The 14,592-nt window shown below is 56.3% G+C and overlaps 2 protein-coding genes across 2 annotated transcripts in view; one reads left to right on the top strand and one right to left on the bottom strand.

Annotated features, from left to right (window-relative positions):
- Positions 1–2,764: 2,764 nt before the first annotated feature.
- Positions 2,765–3,762, bottom strand: LOC132334942 (olfactory receptor 14J1-like). The gene has a single exon (XM_059861064.1). The coding sequence runs from the start codon at positions 3,760–3,762 to the stop codon at positions 2,830–2,832; it is 933 nt and encodes a 310-aa protein (XP_059717047.1). The 3' UTR covers positions 2,765–2,829.
- A 7,256-nt stretch (positions 3,763–11,018) lies between these two features.
- Positions 11,019–14,592, top strand: part of LOC132335032 (serine/threonine-protein kinase pim-1-like) — a 55,451-nt gene continuing 51,877 nt past the window's right edge. The window contains exon 1 of the mRNA XM_059861156.1: positions 11,019–11,247. Within this exon, the coding sequence (XP_059717139.1) occupies positions 11,019–11,247 (229 nt within the window). The remainder of the gene's footprint in view (positions 11,248–14,592) is intronic.

Raw genomic sequence — 14,592 nt, 5'->3', positions numbered from 1 at the left:
TCAAAGGCGAACGGATCAATCAGCAATAGCAGATGGAATACTAAGAATTGGATAATTTGAGAGCAAAGAACATTAATTTCTTTGGGTTTTTTCTGTATAAATATGTGAAAAGCGTAGTAAAGAACAATGTGTGATGGAATGATTTTCACTGTGCAACCCGGACACGTGTGGATGGAATAATTTCTGTTGCATGTGATGGCCGCAATGACATCCTGGCAAGAATAAAGTAATGCCTAAATTCTGTAAGGTGTTGTTGGAGTTTCTGTTTTTCATGCAGTTTCAGTGTCAGTCCAGTGAGGTCCATCACCAACACAGGCTCTTTCTGGACTCTTTAGAGAAGAGAACCGGAGGCCACAATTGCACAAACCTCTCAGAGACTCCCAAGCAAAAGCAAAACCCAAAGTCCCTGGGAGCATTAAGGAGCCCCCAGGGCCATTCCTGAGCAAGGCTCCCCAGGGACTCCTTCCAGCAGATCCCTGAGGCCACTGGGATGTGAGGCAGGGGGGGATGCTGAGGGCAGGACAAGGGGCTGACAGTGCCCAGCCTGGCTGGGGCTGTGCCAGGAGGCCCCAGTGCCTCAGGACAAGGTGTCTCCTCCCAGCCCTTGGTGGCACAGACCCTGCTGTGCCCAGGGCACCAAGATGTGGCTTCTCCTGGGCACTGCAAGCCCTGCCAGGGCCCTTGGCCATGTCCAGCACAGCTTGTCCTGCGCTGTCCCACAGCTGCTGCTGTGTCCCTGCAGGCTGCACACTCCCATCTCGCTGCCCCCTGGCTCTGCCCTGCCACTGCCAGCCCTGCCCTGACCTCTGCCCACCCTCACCCTCTGTGTCTGGGGACACACACACATGCACTGAGCTCATCCCCCTCCTTCTGGGTGCTGCTCCTGCCACAGCACTGCCCTGGGAGGGTTCATTCCTCACAGGAGCTGCTGTGTTTGTACTGGAGCATTTTATAGCTCTGCTTCTGCCTCTCTGGCAATTGTCTCTTCAAAGAGCTCTCCAAGGAAAAGATTCATTCAATTGTGGAATAGCAGAGGTGGGAAGAGCCCCCTGAGCCCCCTTGGCCTGGGTGTGGCTGGGATGGAGTTCCCTTTGCCCAGAGCACCCCTGTCCTGCTGTGCTTGGCTCTTGTGGCTGCAGCAGGGCTGGTCCCAGCCCAAGGCTTTGGCTGTCCCTGAGCAGGGCTCGCCCCACATGAGGCTTTTCTGCAACCTGCTCCCCCAATGGGCTGGGGGTGGGCAGGTGTTCCTGGGGGCGCAGGGATGGGACAGCTTGGTTGGACTGACCCAAGGGCTCTTCCATTCCATGTGATGTCCAGATCAGCAGGGAAATGAGGGGGACAAGAAGGTCTCTGGATTTTCTGTATTAATACATTTGTCTTCCAAAGCAACCACTACAGGTGCTGAACTCTTGTTTTCCCATGGTTTTCCTTGCTTCTGCATTTGGCCTTTGCTTTTTGGTCCCTCCAGTATTAATCTCTCTTTATGATGACCCCCAATGTTTTCACCTTATTTTCTCCTGTTTTCTGATGAAGGAGGGACAGTGACAGAGACACTTGGCTGTACTTGATGGCCAGAGGGGTTTAACCACAGTCACCTTGCCCAACTCTTCTCTTATGGGCACAGCCAGAAATGTCAGGGCTCTGCCAGGTGCCCACCCCTGAGCTGGGCTCATGCCCTCCTCCCAGCCCCAGGGCTGCCCAGGGACACGAGTCCTTCCCTTGCACACACACACAGAGTTCATTGCAGCACGGGCAGGGGCTCCCTGGGCTCTGCTGCCACTGCCAGAGCCTGGCAGGGACCTCAGCCCTGCGGGTGTCACCCTGCCCTGCTCTGCCCTGCCTGAGGTGTCCCACAGCCAGAGGGATGGACACAGGGAGCTCTGTGCTCAGGAGCTCGTCCCAGCCCTGCACTCAGGGGTTCCCAGGGGATGTTACTCTCTGGAAAGTCCAGGAGCAGCTGAAGGAGTTTGTGCTCACTGGGTTTATGTCCCCTCACACACACAGGATGTTCAGGGCTGTGGAGTGTCCATGCACTGCAGACACAGACTCCTGACCCGGTCACTTGATGTCCCTCCATGGAGAGAAGAAGAACCTCTGTGACCTGGGGTGAGAGGCCACTGCTGTAGCAGTGCTGGCTTTGCACTGCTGGGACAGCCCCCACCCTGATCACTGCCACACTTCTGCTGGGCACTGCTGGTTTCCTCTCCAGGGCACTGTGCTGGGCACATCCCTGAGAGTAACTGGGAAGGAGATTGAAGCTTTCAGGCCCTGCACTGGGGAGATGCCCTTGCATGATGGAAATGCTGCTGCAGAGCCCAGCTCTGTCCCAGCAGTGCCCACAACCTGTCCCTGCCTGCATTCCCTTGACAGGCACACAGCATGACAGGGACTGAGCTGGCAGAGCCCTGAGGCCCTAAACCAGCACAGGGGTTCTGAAGGGGAGTGTGGCAGTGAAGGCAGGGGAGGCTATGGAGGAGAAGCCCTGGGGCTCCCTGGAAGTGAGGAACACTGGGGTTCCTTTTTCTCCTCCAGCTCTGCCCAGAGGCACGGACCCTGCAGCTCTAGAAATCAGGGAGGAAAGATGTCAGGCACACATGGCAATACAGAGTTCTTTATTTTGTGTTAGCATATATGTAGTATACATATGCTGGTTTTCCAGTATCTGGGTGCAAAAAGACAGATAAATATTAAAATAAAAATACTGGAGTCAAACATTGTTCTGTGAACAAATTCACAAAAGTTTAACGCCTATGTAAACGGCAAAAAATACAGGACACAGAGTGAGAATTAAAGAGTAACATCATAAGAGATATGCAGAAGAATGAGAGTTTATTGCTTCTGAAAACCAATTGATATCATTTTCTTCAGGCTATTCCTGACCTCCTGGTTCCTCAGGCTGTAGATGAGGGGGTTCAGGGCTGGAGGCACCACTGAGTACAGAACTGACACTGCCAGATCCAGGGATGGGGAGGAGATGGAGGGGGGCTTCAGGTAGGCAAAGGCTGCAGTGCTGAGGAACAGGGAGACCACGGCCAGGTGAGGGAGGCAGGTGGAAAAGGCTTTGTGCCATCCCTGCTCAGAGGGGATCCTCAGCACAGTCCTAAAGATCTGCACATAGGAGAAAACAATGAACACAAAAGAACCAAATGCTAAACAGGAACCAACAGCAAGAAATCCAAGTTCCCTGAGCTGGGAGTGTGAGCAGGAGAGCTTGAGGATGTGTGGGATTTCACAGAAGAACTGGCCCAGGGCATTGCCGTGGCACAGGGGCAGGGGAAATGTATTGGCTGTGTGCAGCAGAGCAGTGAGAAAGGCACTGGCCCAGGCAGCTGCTGCCATGTGGGCACAAGCTCTGCTGCCCAGGAGGGTCCCGTAGTGCAGGGGTTTGCAGATGGACACGTAGCGGTCGTAGCACATGATGGTCAGGAGGGAAATTTCTGCTGAATAGAAAAGGACAAACAGAAACACCTGTGCAGCATATCCTGAGTAGGAGATGTCCCTGGTGTCCCAGAGGGAATTGTGCATGGCTTTGGGGACAGTGGTGCAGATGGAGCCCAGGTCGCTGAGGGCCAGGTTGAGCAGGAAGAAGAACATGGGCGTGTGCAGGTGGTGGCCGCAGGCTACGGCGCTGATGATGAGGCCGTTGCCCAGGAGGGCAGCCAGGGAGATGCCCAGCAAGAGGCAGAAGTGCAGGAGCTGCAGCTGCCGCGTGTCTGCCAGTGCCAGCAGGAGGAAGTGGCTGATGGAGCTGCTGTTGGACATTTGCTCTGTCTTGGCATGGGGGTCTGTAGAATAAGTAATCATGCAATACTTCAGTTTGTGGAGAATTTCAAATATCCCAGCACAGCCTGGGGGCACTTTCCCTCCACTGCCTGCCCAGGGCTCTGCTACCTTGAGCTGTCCCTGCCAGCAGCTGCTCCCTGTGCCCAGGGCTGGGCCATGTCAGTGCTGCCTGAGCGCAGCTCAGCCCTGGGGGCTCAGCTCTGCCCTGCAGACCCCTCCCAGCTCTGGCACTGCCCAAGGGCAGCTCTGGCTCTGCAGGCTCTGATGGGAATGTCAGAGCAATCCTGAAAAGGACTGGAAAAGCGATGCTGATGCTGCCCTAAGGAACCCTGTGCTGATTTCTGGCACTGCCTGGTATATTCAGATCTCAGAGAATTTTTTTTTTTTTTAAATAATTTTTCTCTGTCGAAAGTGAGTCAGGAATATCTAAGTGCATTTTTCTATCCAGGCATCCCAGAGAAATGGATTAATAAAGCAGGATTTTTTTGTTTTATGCAGACCCTGCCTTGCTGTGCTTATCATTTAATCTACCAGGAAATACCCTGGAGATCAGTGTCATGCTGGGAGCATCCCTTAACAATGCAGCATCCTCACCACACAACAGAAACTCTTCCAAGCCTTACCAGCTGTCTCCTCCCACCCAGATCTGGTCCCACAGTGCTTGGAGCAGCTGCCAGGGCTGGCTGAGAGCTGTCCCTGGCAGGCAGCAGAGTCCCTGCCCCAGCAAAGTGCCCTGGGCTGCAGGACCCTGCTCTGCAGGACAGCCCTGGGCACCCCTGGCTGCTCTGCACAAGAGACAATCAGAGAATGTACTCACAGCGTCTGGAGGCATTGGGATGTTCCAGCTTTAGGAGATGGCTCCAGGAGCTGCAGCTGCCTTGTCCTGCAGCCAGAGGTTCCTGTGCCAAGGGCTGGCAGTGATTCTCCCCCAGTCACTTCTCAGCATCTTCACAGCCCTGACTGATTGAAAATATCTCTGTCTCTGTGCTGTGCCCAGGGTGGCCGCAGACAGTGCCCTCAGCCCTGCTGGGTTGGGAGAGGAGCTGCTCCTGAGGATGTGTTATTTTGAAGATCTTCTTGATTGCCAGGAGTTCCTTCTGGTCCAGGAGCCCAGCCCAGCTCAGCAGAACAGACACAGCACAAGGACTTCTCTTGTGGGTTGGGTGCTCAGGCCCTGAACATCACTCCCTGAGAGGGAGTAGAAGAAATATCTCAAGAATTCAAAGTCACAATCAATCTCCAAAGTTTCTTGAAGATTTAATGGGTCCCACTGAGGGACACAACTGAGAAAGCGTCCCCAGGTTCCAGTTAGAGCAGAACACTGGAGGCAGTGATGACAGCTGGGGACAAACAAGGCAAAGGTGTCTCTGGTGCTGAGCAAAGCTGGATGTGTTTCAGGAATGCAAAGGGCCAAGGCCTGAGCCCCAACCCCTGGCCAGGCAGATCCTGTCCCTCCCTCCTTGCTCAGGGCTCTTCCCGGGATGGGCACTGGCATGTGGGGATGTGCAGTGCCAAGGGCAGGAGCATGGGGCGGCCCCTGCCAGGCTGCTGAGCAGGGACAAGGAGGCCATGAGGCCCCAGGCCTGCAAGGGTCACTTGTCTCCTGCTCCTGGCTCAGGCCCAGGCCCAGCAGCCATGGCCAAAGTGCTGCCCAAGTTGCCTCTGTCAGGGCCTGGCAGCTGCTGCCCATGCCTGTGCCCTGTGCAGCCCAGGCTGTGCTACGGTGTCCCTGCCCTGCGCCTCTGTCCCTGCAGGCTGTGCTCATCCCCCGGCTGCCCCACCTGGCTGGCCCCTTCCTTAGCTGACAGCTCTGCCTCCTGCCTGCCTCTGCCTGCCCACACAAAGCCTTGGGCTGACCCAGACTCCTTCTGGGGGATGTGTTGCTCCACAGCCCTGCCCTGGCAGGGAAATTCCTTGTTCTTTTTTCCCAGTCTGGGCCTCCCAAGCTGCCCTTTGCATTAACTCTTTCTTTCTCTGGCTGTACTCTACGATATCAAAAGGATCCACCATCTCTGAATCCACCCTTCAGTCCCTCCCAGGGCTCTCCCCTTCTGTCCTCAGTCTGCACCCCACTGAGCACAGAGCTCCTCTGTCCCTATACAGTGCTCATGTGCTTGAGGACATGGGCGCCTGGACAAGAAGGACGGTTCTTTCCTACAGGAAGGAAACCACAGAGCCCCAGGGTTTTGAAGGCAGATGAGAGGCAGGTACTGGAGGCCAAGGTAAGCCAGACCTGTCTGTCCTTGCAGCTTTTGTCTGAAAGCAACCCTTGGATATTTGGGGAGTTTTGGAGGTGCAATTCCATTTCAGCCATATGTAGCAGTGTATTTCTATAGCCATGGGTGCCTGGACCAGAATGACAGCTCTTCTGCACAGGAAGGAAAGGGCAGAGCCCCAGTGTTTCACAGGCAGATGAGAGCTGGTCTTCAGGAATCCAAGGGAACCTAGACAGTCCTGGCAGCTTTTATCTGGGAGCTCTCTTGGATATAAGGAATTTTGGAGGCAGATTCCCAGTTTTGGCTATGGATGCCTGCACATGAGAGATGTTTCTTTCCATGGAAAGAAAAGCACAGCCCCCCCAGTGTTTTGACGGCAGATGAGATGTTGCCCCCCCAGATGCCAAGGCCATCTAGAGCTGTCTGTTCTGGCAGATTTCATATAGGAAAAATCCTTTGATATAATCAAATATGGAGGTAGAATCCCAATTTCAGCCCTGAACCCCTGGAGGAGAAGGAGAGTTCTTTCCCAGAGGAAGGAAAACATGGAGCTCCATGGCTTCAGGGCCGGATGAATAGCCACCCTCCACATGCCAAGGTCAGCCGGACCAGTCAGGCTAAGCCAGCAAGACTTGTTCCATGTTCTTGGATCCTGGGGGCCCTGCAGCAGAACTTTGTTTCCAGAAGGCCCAGCGATACCACAGTGGTCTCCTTGGCTCTGCAGTGGCACAATGGCCCCTTGCTTCCATGAGGCCATGCAGTGCCAAAATGGTTTCCTTGGTTCCATGGGACTGTGCAGAGTGCCACAATGGCCCCTTGGTTCTATTGGGCTCCCCAAGATCACAATGGACCCTTGGTTCCACAGGCATGGCTGTGTCACACTGGCCCTTTGCTTCCATGGGGACCCATAGTGTCACACTGGCCCCTTGGTTCCATGGGGACCCATAGAGTCACAATGGCCCCTTGGTGCCATGAGGACTCAGAGTGCCAGAATGGTGTCATTGCTTCCATGAGTCCCTGCAGTGTCACAAAGAGCTCCTTGGTTCCACAAGGGCCTGCAGAGCCCCTTGATTCAACAAGGCCTCAAAGTGCCAGAATGGTCTCCAGGACTCCATGATGACCCACAGTGTCACAAGGACACCTTGGCTCCATGAAACCCTGAAATAGGGAATGGTCCCTTGATTCCATTGGGCTCCTCCCTGTCACACGAGTTCTTAGTTCCACCGCACCCTGTAGTGTCACAATGGTCTCCTTGGTTCCACAGAGTCAGAATCTCTCTGTGGTCTCACGGAGCCCCACTATGATCCCCTTGATTCCATGAGGCCCCGCCGTGCTACAATGACCCTTAGGTTAAATGGCCCCTTGGTTCCCGTGAGTCCTGAAGTGTCATAATGGTCTCCATGGTTCCATGAGGCCCCAGAATGTCACAATGGACTTTTGGTTCCATGAGCTTTCGTACAGCCAACAGCAGTGTCCTTGGCTCCACAGTGTCACAAGGGACCCTTTGTTCCATGAGGTTCAGTAGAGTGAGATGGACACCTTGATTCCATGAGGTTCTGTAATGTCCCAATGGACTCCTTGGTTCCATGGCCCTGCTGTCCAGAATTGCCCCTTGGTTCCATGAGGTTCTGAACTGTCAGCAGGAATCACCTTGGTTCTGCAGTGTCATAACCGACCCTTGGTTCCATGAGGTGCCAGGCCTCCCACAGCCTCTCAGAGACCCTTCTCCCCCTCACAGCCCCTCACAGCCCCAGGCCTGGGGCTCCTCCCAAAGGAGAAGGGGTCGGGCCCTGCTTGTTCTCCTTTTATTTCAGTCCCTTCACAGCCACGAGTGAAGAAAGGCTGAAATGGAGCCTTTCCCCAGCGTTTCCCTTGGGGTTCATTGCGGGCTGAAGCTCTGTGCTGGCGCTGGCCCGAGCGCCACCATCCCTGCAGCCGCCAGGCCTTTGCTGTCCCCCCGTGTCCGTTCCCTGTCCCCGAGTCCCGCCCGGCTCTGGCAGCAGCAGCAGCCGCAGCGCAGGGGGCGCCGGCCCGGCCCAGCCGGGGCTCCCGGCCAGGAGCAGCAGCAGCGCCGGCCCCTTCCCGCCTGCTCCTGCCTCGGCTCCCGAGGGCTTTTTCCAGCTCAGTTCTGGAGTAGAGCAGCAATCACCCACACACAGCCCTGACTGCGCAGGGCCCGCCTGTGCTGCCCTGACCCTGCCCGCAGAGAAAGAAAGGATCGGGTTCCAGCGCTGTTTTCAGCACTGCTTTACTCACCCTGAGGTGACAGCAGGAGGCTGCTGCTGCCTTTGCCTTGGCAATTGGAGATCATGACTGCTCTTGCCGCTTGAAATTTATCTGTAAAACTGCAATCGCCTTTTTTGATCAGTGCTACCCAGAGTGCTTTTTTCGTGATGGTGAATGTGGGAATTCTTAAAATCAGAGGATTTTGGGAAAGCTGAAAAAGGCAGGCTTCAGAGACAGCAGAACTGTGATTAGAGCTGAGCTGTAACCATGAGATAGGGCAGCAGAAAAGTTAAATAAGAAGTGGGAAAGTATGGACAAATAGAACAATAGTTTGTGTATTAACGCTTGGCTAGAAAAACTCCCTAAGCTGCAGAAAAGTATATCTAGCCTGATATTAGGAAGTACTGAGCTTAATAAATGAGCTCTGAGCATTTTGTTTTAAGGCTTAGAAGCAGGTATTGTATTCGAAATAATCAGGTATTGTTTTAACCGAAGGTACGTGTGCTTATAATGGTTGGATAGAACTACTGTCAATATGCTTCTGCTTTGTGTGATTGGTCAAAAAACTTTTAAAGTAAGTTGTAACATTGAGTTCTTTGTCTGCTGCTGAGGAGACAAACTGCCGGCATCTTCCCATTGTCATAACCATGTAATGAGACTGATGCTGGAAAATAAACACCACAAGACACATTCCTCAGCAGTCCGGTCCTGTTTGTGATTTTGTACATAGACCCCCGGCCGGCAATAGGTGAACTCAGGCTTTTGGTCACAGGCATCATGATTAGCAGATCTTGAAATCCCCTAAAGTCCCTGAGCACTAAGTCAAGGAGAATTAAAGCCACACAGACCACATTTGTAGTGCTCAAACACGGCCCTGTTGCTGCTGCTGCTGAAATAAAATCATCTGATAGAGGCCATCACAGAAATTGCCTCTCAAGTGTCAAATCAAATGAAAAAAATCCACCAGGAGAAAGAGAAACCAGAACTTCTCGACTCACTTCATTGTTTCTCCTTCTGAGCAGCAGCAGCAGCAGCAAGTGGAGATGCGCAGAGGTATTTCCAGCTGCTGCTGATCCCAGCTGGAGCCCAGCCTGCTGCCCAGTCCCAGCGGGAAGCTGAGCCCAGCCCGGGGAGCTCCCGCAGTGTCGGGAGCTCAGCGCACGCGGGGCCAGGCCCAGAGCCCCGGGCATGGCCGCCCATTGCGGGGCAGCGGCGCAGACGGAATGTCCTGCGGCCCAAACCTCCTGCTCCTGCCACACAGCGCCAGCGCTCTCCCCCTCCTCCTCCTCTCCCAGCACGGCACAAATTCCAGCTCGGAGGAGGCTTCCCCAGAGAGGGCTCAGGCTCCTGCTTCAGCCTCAGGGTCCCTGCAGAGGAACAGGGCATCTTTCAGGCACTTCCACAAGCTCAGGGCTGCCATTTCATGGGCAATCTGGGATGAAAATGGACTTGTTAGGAAGCACAAAAGCAGAGGGAATTGATCAGAAATTATTAGGAAAAAAATGACCCTTCTTAGAGACAAAGTTCGCAAAGTCATTCCATGCATTTCTCCTTTTCAAATTCTTCCAGTCATCTCCTGACAGGTCCAGCATGTTCTGGTACTTTTCATGAACTGACTGTACTCTTGATTCATATCAATGCATGAGATGTAGAGGCATCTGAACTGAACACTGAGACAAACTCCCTCTGTCAGCCCATTTTCATCTTCTAGCTCACTTTCCGTATGTCCACAGGCATCTTGGAATGATTATCCCACAGCTCTCCATTTCTGGCTGCAGGCTCTGGAGATTCTTTCTCTGCATTCAGTCAGGTTTGCATTCCCTAATAATTCCTGGTAGCCCATCATGTTTTCTTAAGGTAGAACAGTAACATTGAAAACCTCACCAATGGCACAACTGCCCAGCCCACAAGGAAAAGAAAGAAGAAGCTGTCAAGTTCTTCAAATATTTGTCCTGCTTTGCTGCAAGAGTCGTGCTGCACGCACAGTGTGGAAAGCCAAGAGGAGCTGCAGTTGGTGGCACATCTTGTGACAGAAGCTGCACCTCGTTCTCCAGGAAAGATTCTTGGAAAGAGCAAAGAGGACTGAGGAGCAGATGATGGGAAAACTGAAAGAGCTTTTAAGAAATTCAAAGAAAACAGAAAGAAACCATCTGAGATGTTTTACTCGATTTATTTTTATGCTCCTCTTTTCCATCTTGCACTACTTCTCCATCCATTAATTCCAAATGGATCTCACCTCGAAGATCCATGACTTGGCAAGTTGTAGACACTGTCAAATACCATGAGCTACACCCAGTTTGCCTTCCCCTGGATTTCTCTGGAAAGCAATGCTGGAGAGGTAAGTGCAGTGCCTGGGTCACGTACAAATTCAGCATTCAGGGAATGCGCTCCGATAGTGTTTGACCCTCAGCAGGGACAATGCACAGCAGGGACCGAGGGGATTCCTGTGCTGCTGTGCAGGAGTGCAGACTCTGGGTCTTGGCTGAACACGGCCAAGTTCCCGTGTTTGGACAGGCTCAGGGGCTGCCCCCGGGGAGCGCGGGGCTCGGCGCGGGGGCGAGTGGGCAACGGACAAACGGACACGGGGACAAACGGCCCCGGCGCTTCAGTTGCAGCGGCAGCAGCAGCAGCGAAAGCAGCAGCGAAAGCAGCAGCAAAAGCAGCGACTTCGCCGAGCCCCTCTTGCTTGTCCTCTCCCTCTCCCGCAGTCCCGCTTGTCCCGCAGTCCCGCTTGTCTCTCCCTCTCCCGGTCTCCCTTTCCCGAGGTCCCCTCCTCTCCCAGCCTCTTTCCCCATGCCCGGTCGGGCCATGCCCCCGGCCCGCCCCCGGCCCCGGGCGGGGCTGCCCCGTCCCCGGCCCCGGGCGTCCCGCCGCGGTCTCGCCTCCGGCCGGCTCTGGCCGTACTGGCGGTGGCGCTGCTGGGCGGGCATCAGTGCCTGGGACAGGGGCGGCATCGCCTCCCTTTGGCTCCGCCTGGCCCGAGCCTGGCCCCGGCCCCGGCCCCGGCCCCGGCCCCGGCCCCTCCCGGGGCCCGCGGAGGACACAGGCGGCGCGGCCGCTCCCGCCGCCTCCGCTGCCGCTTGCCCGGCCCGAGCTCCGCCGCTCGGCAGCGCGGCCGCCGGCCCCGAGCCGCCGCTGTCCCGCTGCAGGGAGCGAACGCCTGGGGATGGCCGGCCCGGGGCGCTTGAGGGGCGCTCGGGGGCCGTTGCCGGCCCCGGGCCGAGCGCTGACAGCCGCGTCCCGCCGGCAGGGAAGGCGCAGCAGGGCCTGAAGGAGCAGTACCGGCTGGGCTCGCTGCTGGGGCGCGGCGGCTTCGGCAGCGTCTTCGCGGCCACGCGGCTCTCGGACGGTGACCCGGTGAGCGGCGGGCGCAGGAGGAGGAGGAGGAGGAGGGGGCGGAGGAGGAGGAGGGCGGAGGATGGGGCTGAGCAAGGCGGGCGGCGAACTCAGCCCGCTGCTTCCCTTGGCTTGCAGGTGGCCATCAAAAGGGTGCCACGGGAGCGCGTCCGGCACTGGGGCGAGCTGGTGAGTGAGCGGGGCCAGCGGGAGCAGCCGGGCCATGCCGAGCGGGGATGAGCCGAGGCCCGACAGGGTGGAAGCCTCCAGGATGCCTCGAGGGAGAGCGGGCGTGGGGCCAGCGCAGGGCACAGAGCATCCCAGGCTGGCTGAGGGCTTCCCGAGCCCCGGCACGGCATCAGCCCCACTGACGGCATCGTGCTCCTCCCGCAGCCCGACGGCACCAGCGCACCCCTGGAGATCGTGCTGCTGGCCAAGGTGTCCACTGGCTTCCCTGGTGTGGTCCAGCTGCTGGAGTGGCTTGAGCTCCCCAACGATGTCTTGATGGTGCTGGAGCGCCCGGAGCGGTGTCAGGACCTGCAGCATTTCATTCGGGCACGGGGCTTCCTGCCCGAGGAGGTGGCGTGGGAGCTGTTCCGCCAGGTGCTGGAGGCCGTGCGGCACTGCACCAGCTGCGGGGTCCTGCACAGGGACATCAAACCAGAGAACATCCTGGTTGACCTGGCCACCGGGCAGGCCAAATTGATTGACTTTGGCTGTGGCACCTACCTGCAGGACACAGCCTACACTCACTTTGCAGGTGAGCCCACACAGGGTGTGCTCCTGGTCCCAGCATCTCATGGCCCAACATCTCACAGCCCAAGCTGGGTGTGGCAGTGGGGATTCTCCCTTCTGCAGCCCTTCATGGCACTGAGACTTCAGCCAAGTTGCTTTTGAGCAGGGCTGGGTGTGGAGCCAGCTTCCAGCCCTGCAGGCAGCCTTTGCCCACCACTCTGCCCAGGACTGGGGCTAGGGCAGCCAGCCCAACAAAAACACCCGTGGGTGGGGGTAGCTGAGAGGGGGGGTCGGAACCAGGGCCCCAGCCAGTTTGGTGTGCAGGTGAGAAAGGGCTTGGACTGCTCCACTCGCCTGCTTTGTTTTGGGTTCATAATGTTTTTTGGAGCAATGCAGGCAGGGAGGATGCAGGCATGGTTTTTCCCCCAGCACTGAGTGGTTTCTTCCTTGTTATGGTGGGGCCTTGCCAGGGCTTCCACTGCCCTCTTCCAACCCCAAGTCTGTACACAAGTCCCAGGTGCTGGTGAGAGGGCAGTGCGTCACACCCCCTGTGCCACTGGAGCAGGGATGCTGGGGCCAGGCTCTGGGAGCAGCAGCATCCCCCTGATGAACTCCATCTGTATTCCATAGGAACACGGTCATACAGCCCCCCGGAATGGACCCACTTTGGCTGGTACTATGGCAGGCCAGCTACCATCTGGTCCCTGGGCATCCTGCTGCACCAGATGGTCTGTGGGGAGCACCCTTTCAGGAGGGGCCAGAACATCAGCTGGGACCATCAGCTCTCGCTGCCACAAGGGCTCTCTCAAGGTGGATCCTCATCTCTGGGCACGGGGGAATACCAGTGCTGGGAGACAGCAGCGGGCTCGTGAGCATCCTGCTCTGGCAGCTGCTGAGGAGGTGGCACATGTCCTGCTCTCCTGCTCTCCTGCAAACCAGGGAATGGATGGGAAAGCTTAGGCCCAGCTCTGAGCACATCCAGCATGGCCTGGGCACGGGAATAGTGGGGCAAAGCCAACAGGAGCCTTCTCCAACTGACCAGCGGTTTGTGGTTTCTCTGCCCAGAGTGCCAAGATCTGATCAGGCGGTGTTTATCCATGCTGGACTTGGACAGACCCTCATTAGAAGAGCTGCTCTGTCATCCTTGGATGTAGGATATTCATCTGCACTAGAAGAAGGGTAGAGCCACAGGCACACTGTTATGCAGGGCCCTGGTAAGTTACAGCTCCACACATGCCTTGGCAGTCAGAAGCAAAGGAAGCCAGACTTTTTTGTCCTGCCCGTGTCACTGCCCAGGGCTCATCAGATGGGAACACAGAGCCCTTGTGCTGGAGCTGAGCTGCTCTGCCCAGCACTGGTGGCCACCATCTGAGCTGGTTTTGCTTGTCCTGGTTCCCTGACAGCTGGGGCCTTGGGCAGAACCTGAGAGCCTGGTCTCACCCCAGGGAAGGAGAAGGAGCCCCTGGAGAAGCTGTACCAGGTGGGACTGCTGCTGCTGGAGACAGCGAGGATGACATCAAGGATGGCAACCTCTTCCTGGACCTGGCCACTGGCCAGCTGAAGATGATGGACCTTGATTGTGGCACCTTCTTCAAAGCCAGGCTCCACAGCAAATTTACAGATGAGTCCACACCCAGGGGGATGCTCCCACATTTGGGCATTGCACAGCCTGGCCGGGAACCAAAGGTTCCCCCTTTGCTGGGGCAGATGCAGCTGATCCTTCAGTCGCCTGCCCAGCTGGTTTTGGCAGGGCTGGGGGGATGGGCTGGGCTGGGTACGAAATGGGAGTGGGCTCCTGGCCCTGCCAACAGCCCCCAGCCCCCACCGTGCCCCGGGCTGGGGCTGGGGCAGCCAGCCTGACACAAACAAACCCCATGGTGGGAGCAGAGGTGGGACTCCAGAACCTGTGCTGAGGCTGCTTGGCTGTGCAGGCAAGGAAGGGCTTGGGCTGCTCCACTGCCCTTGTTTGCTTTGGGATCAGCGTTATTGTGGGGAGCAGTGCAGGGGGGAAGGGAGAAAGCCTGGGCTTCCCTTCCCCGTGTGTGGGTTTTTCCTTGCATGCAGGGGTTGGGCCTTCCTCAAGGCCCTGGCAGAGATAAGATTTTTTTACCTTTTTTCTTGTTTCCCCTTTTTGTCTGTAATCTATTTTCAATAATTTGTTGTTTGTTTTTCTAGATGAAGCCTTATAGGTTGGGTCCAGTCTGGATCAGGAAGTGCTTGGGACCAGCTGCAGTGTGGATGGGCCGTGCCCTTGGAGAAGGCTGAGGACATCGTTTGGGACCAGCTTTTCTTCCAG

The sequence above is a fragment of the Haemorhous mexicanus genome, chromosome 16 (genome assembly GCF_027477595.1).
Source record: "Haemorhous mexicanus isolate bHaeMex1 chromosome 16, bHaeMex1.pri, whole genome shotgun sequence".
In the NCBI taxonomy this organism is placed as follows: Eukaryota; Metazoa; Chordata; class Aves; order Passeriformes; family Fringillidae; genus Haemorhous; species Haemorhous mexicanus.
Note: the sequence above shows the minus strand (reverse complement) of the source record. Positions and strands in the feature narration are given on the sequence as shown.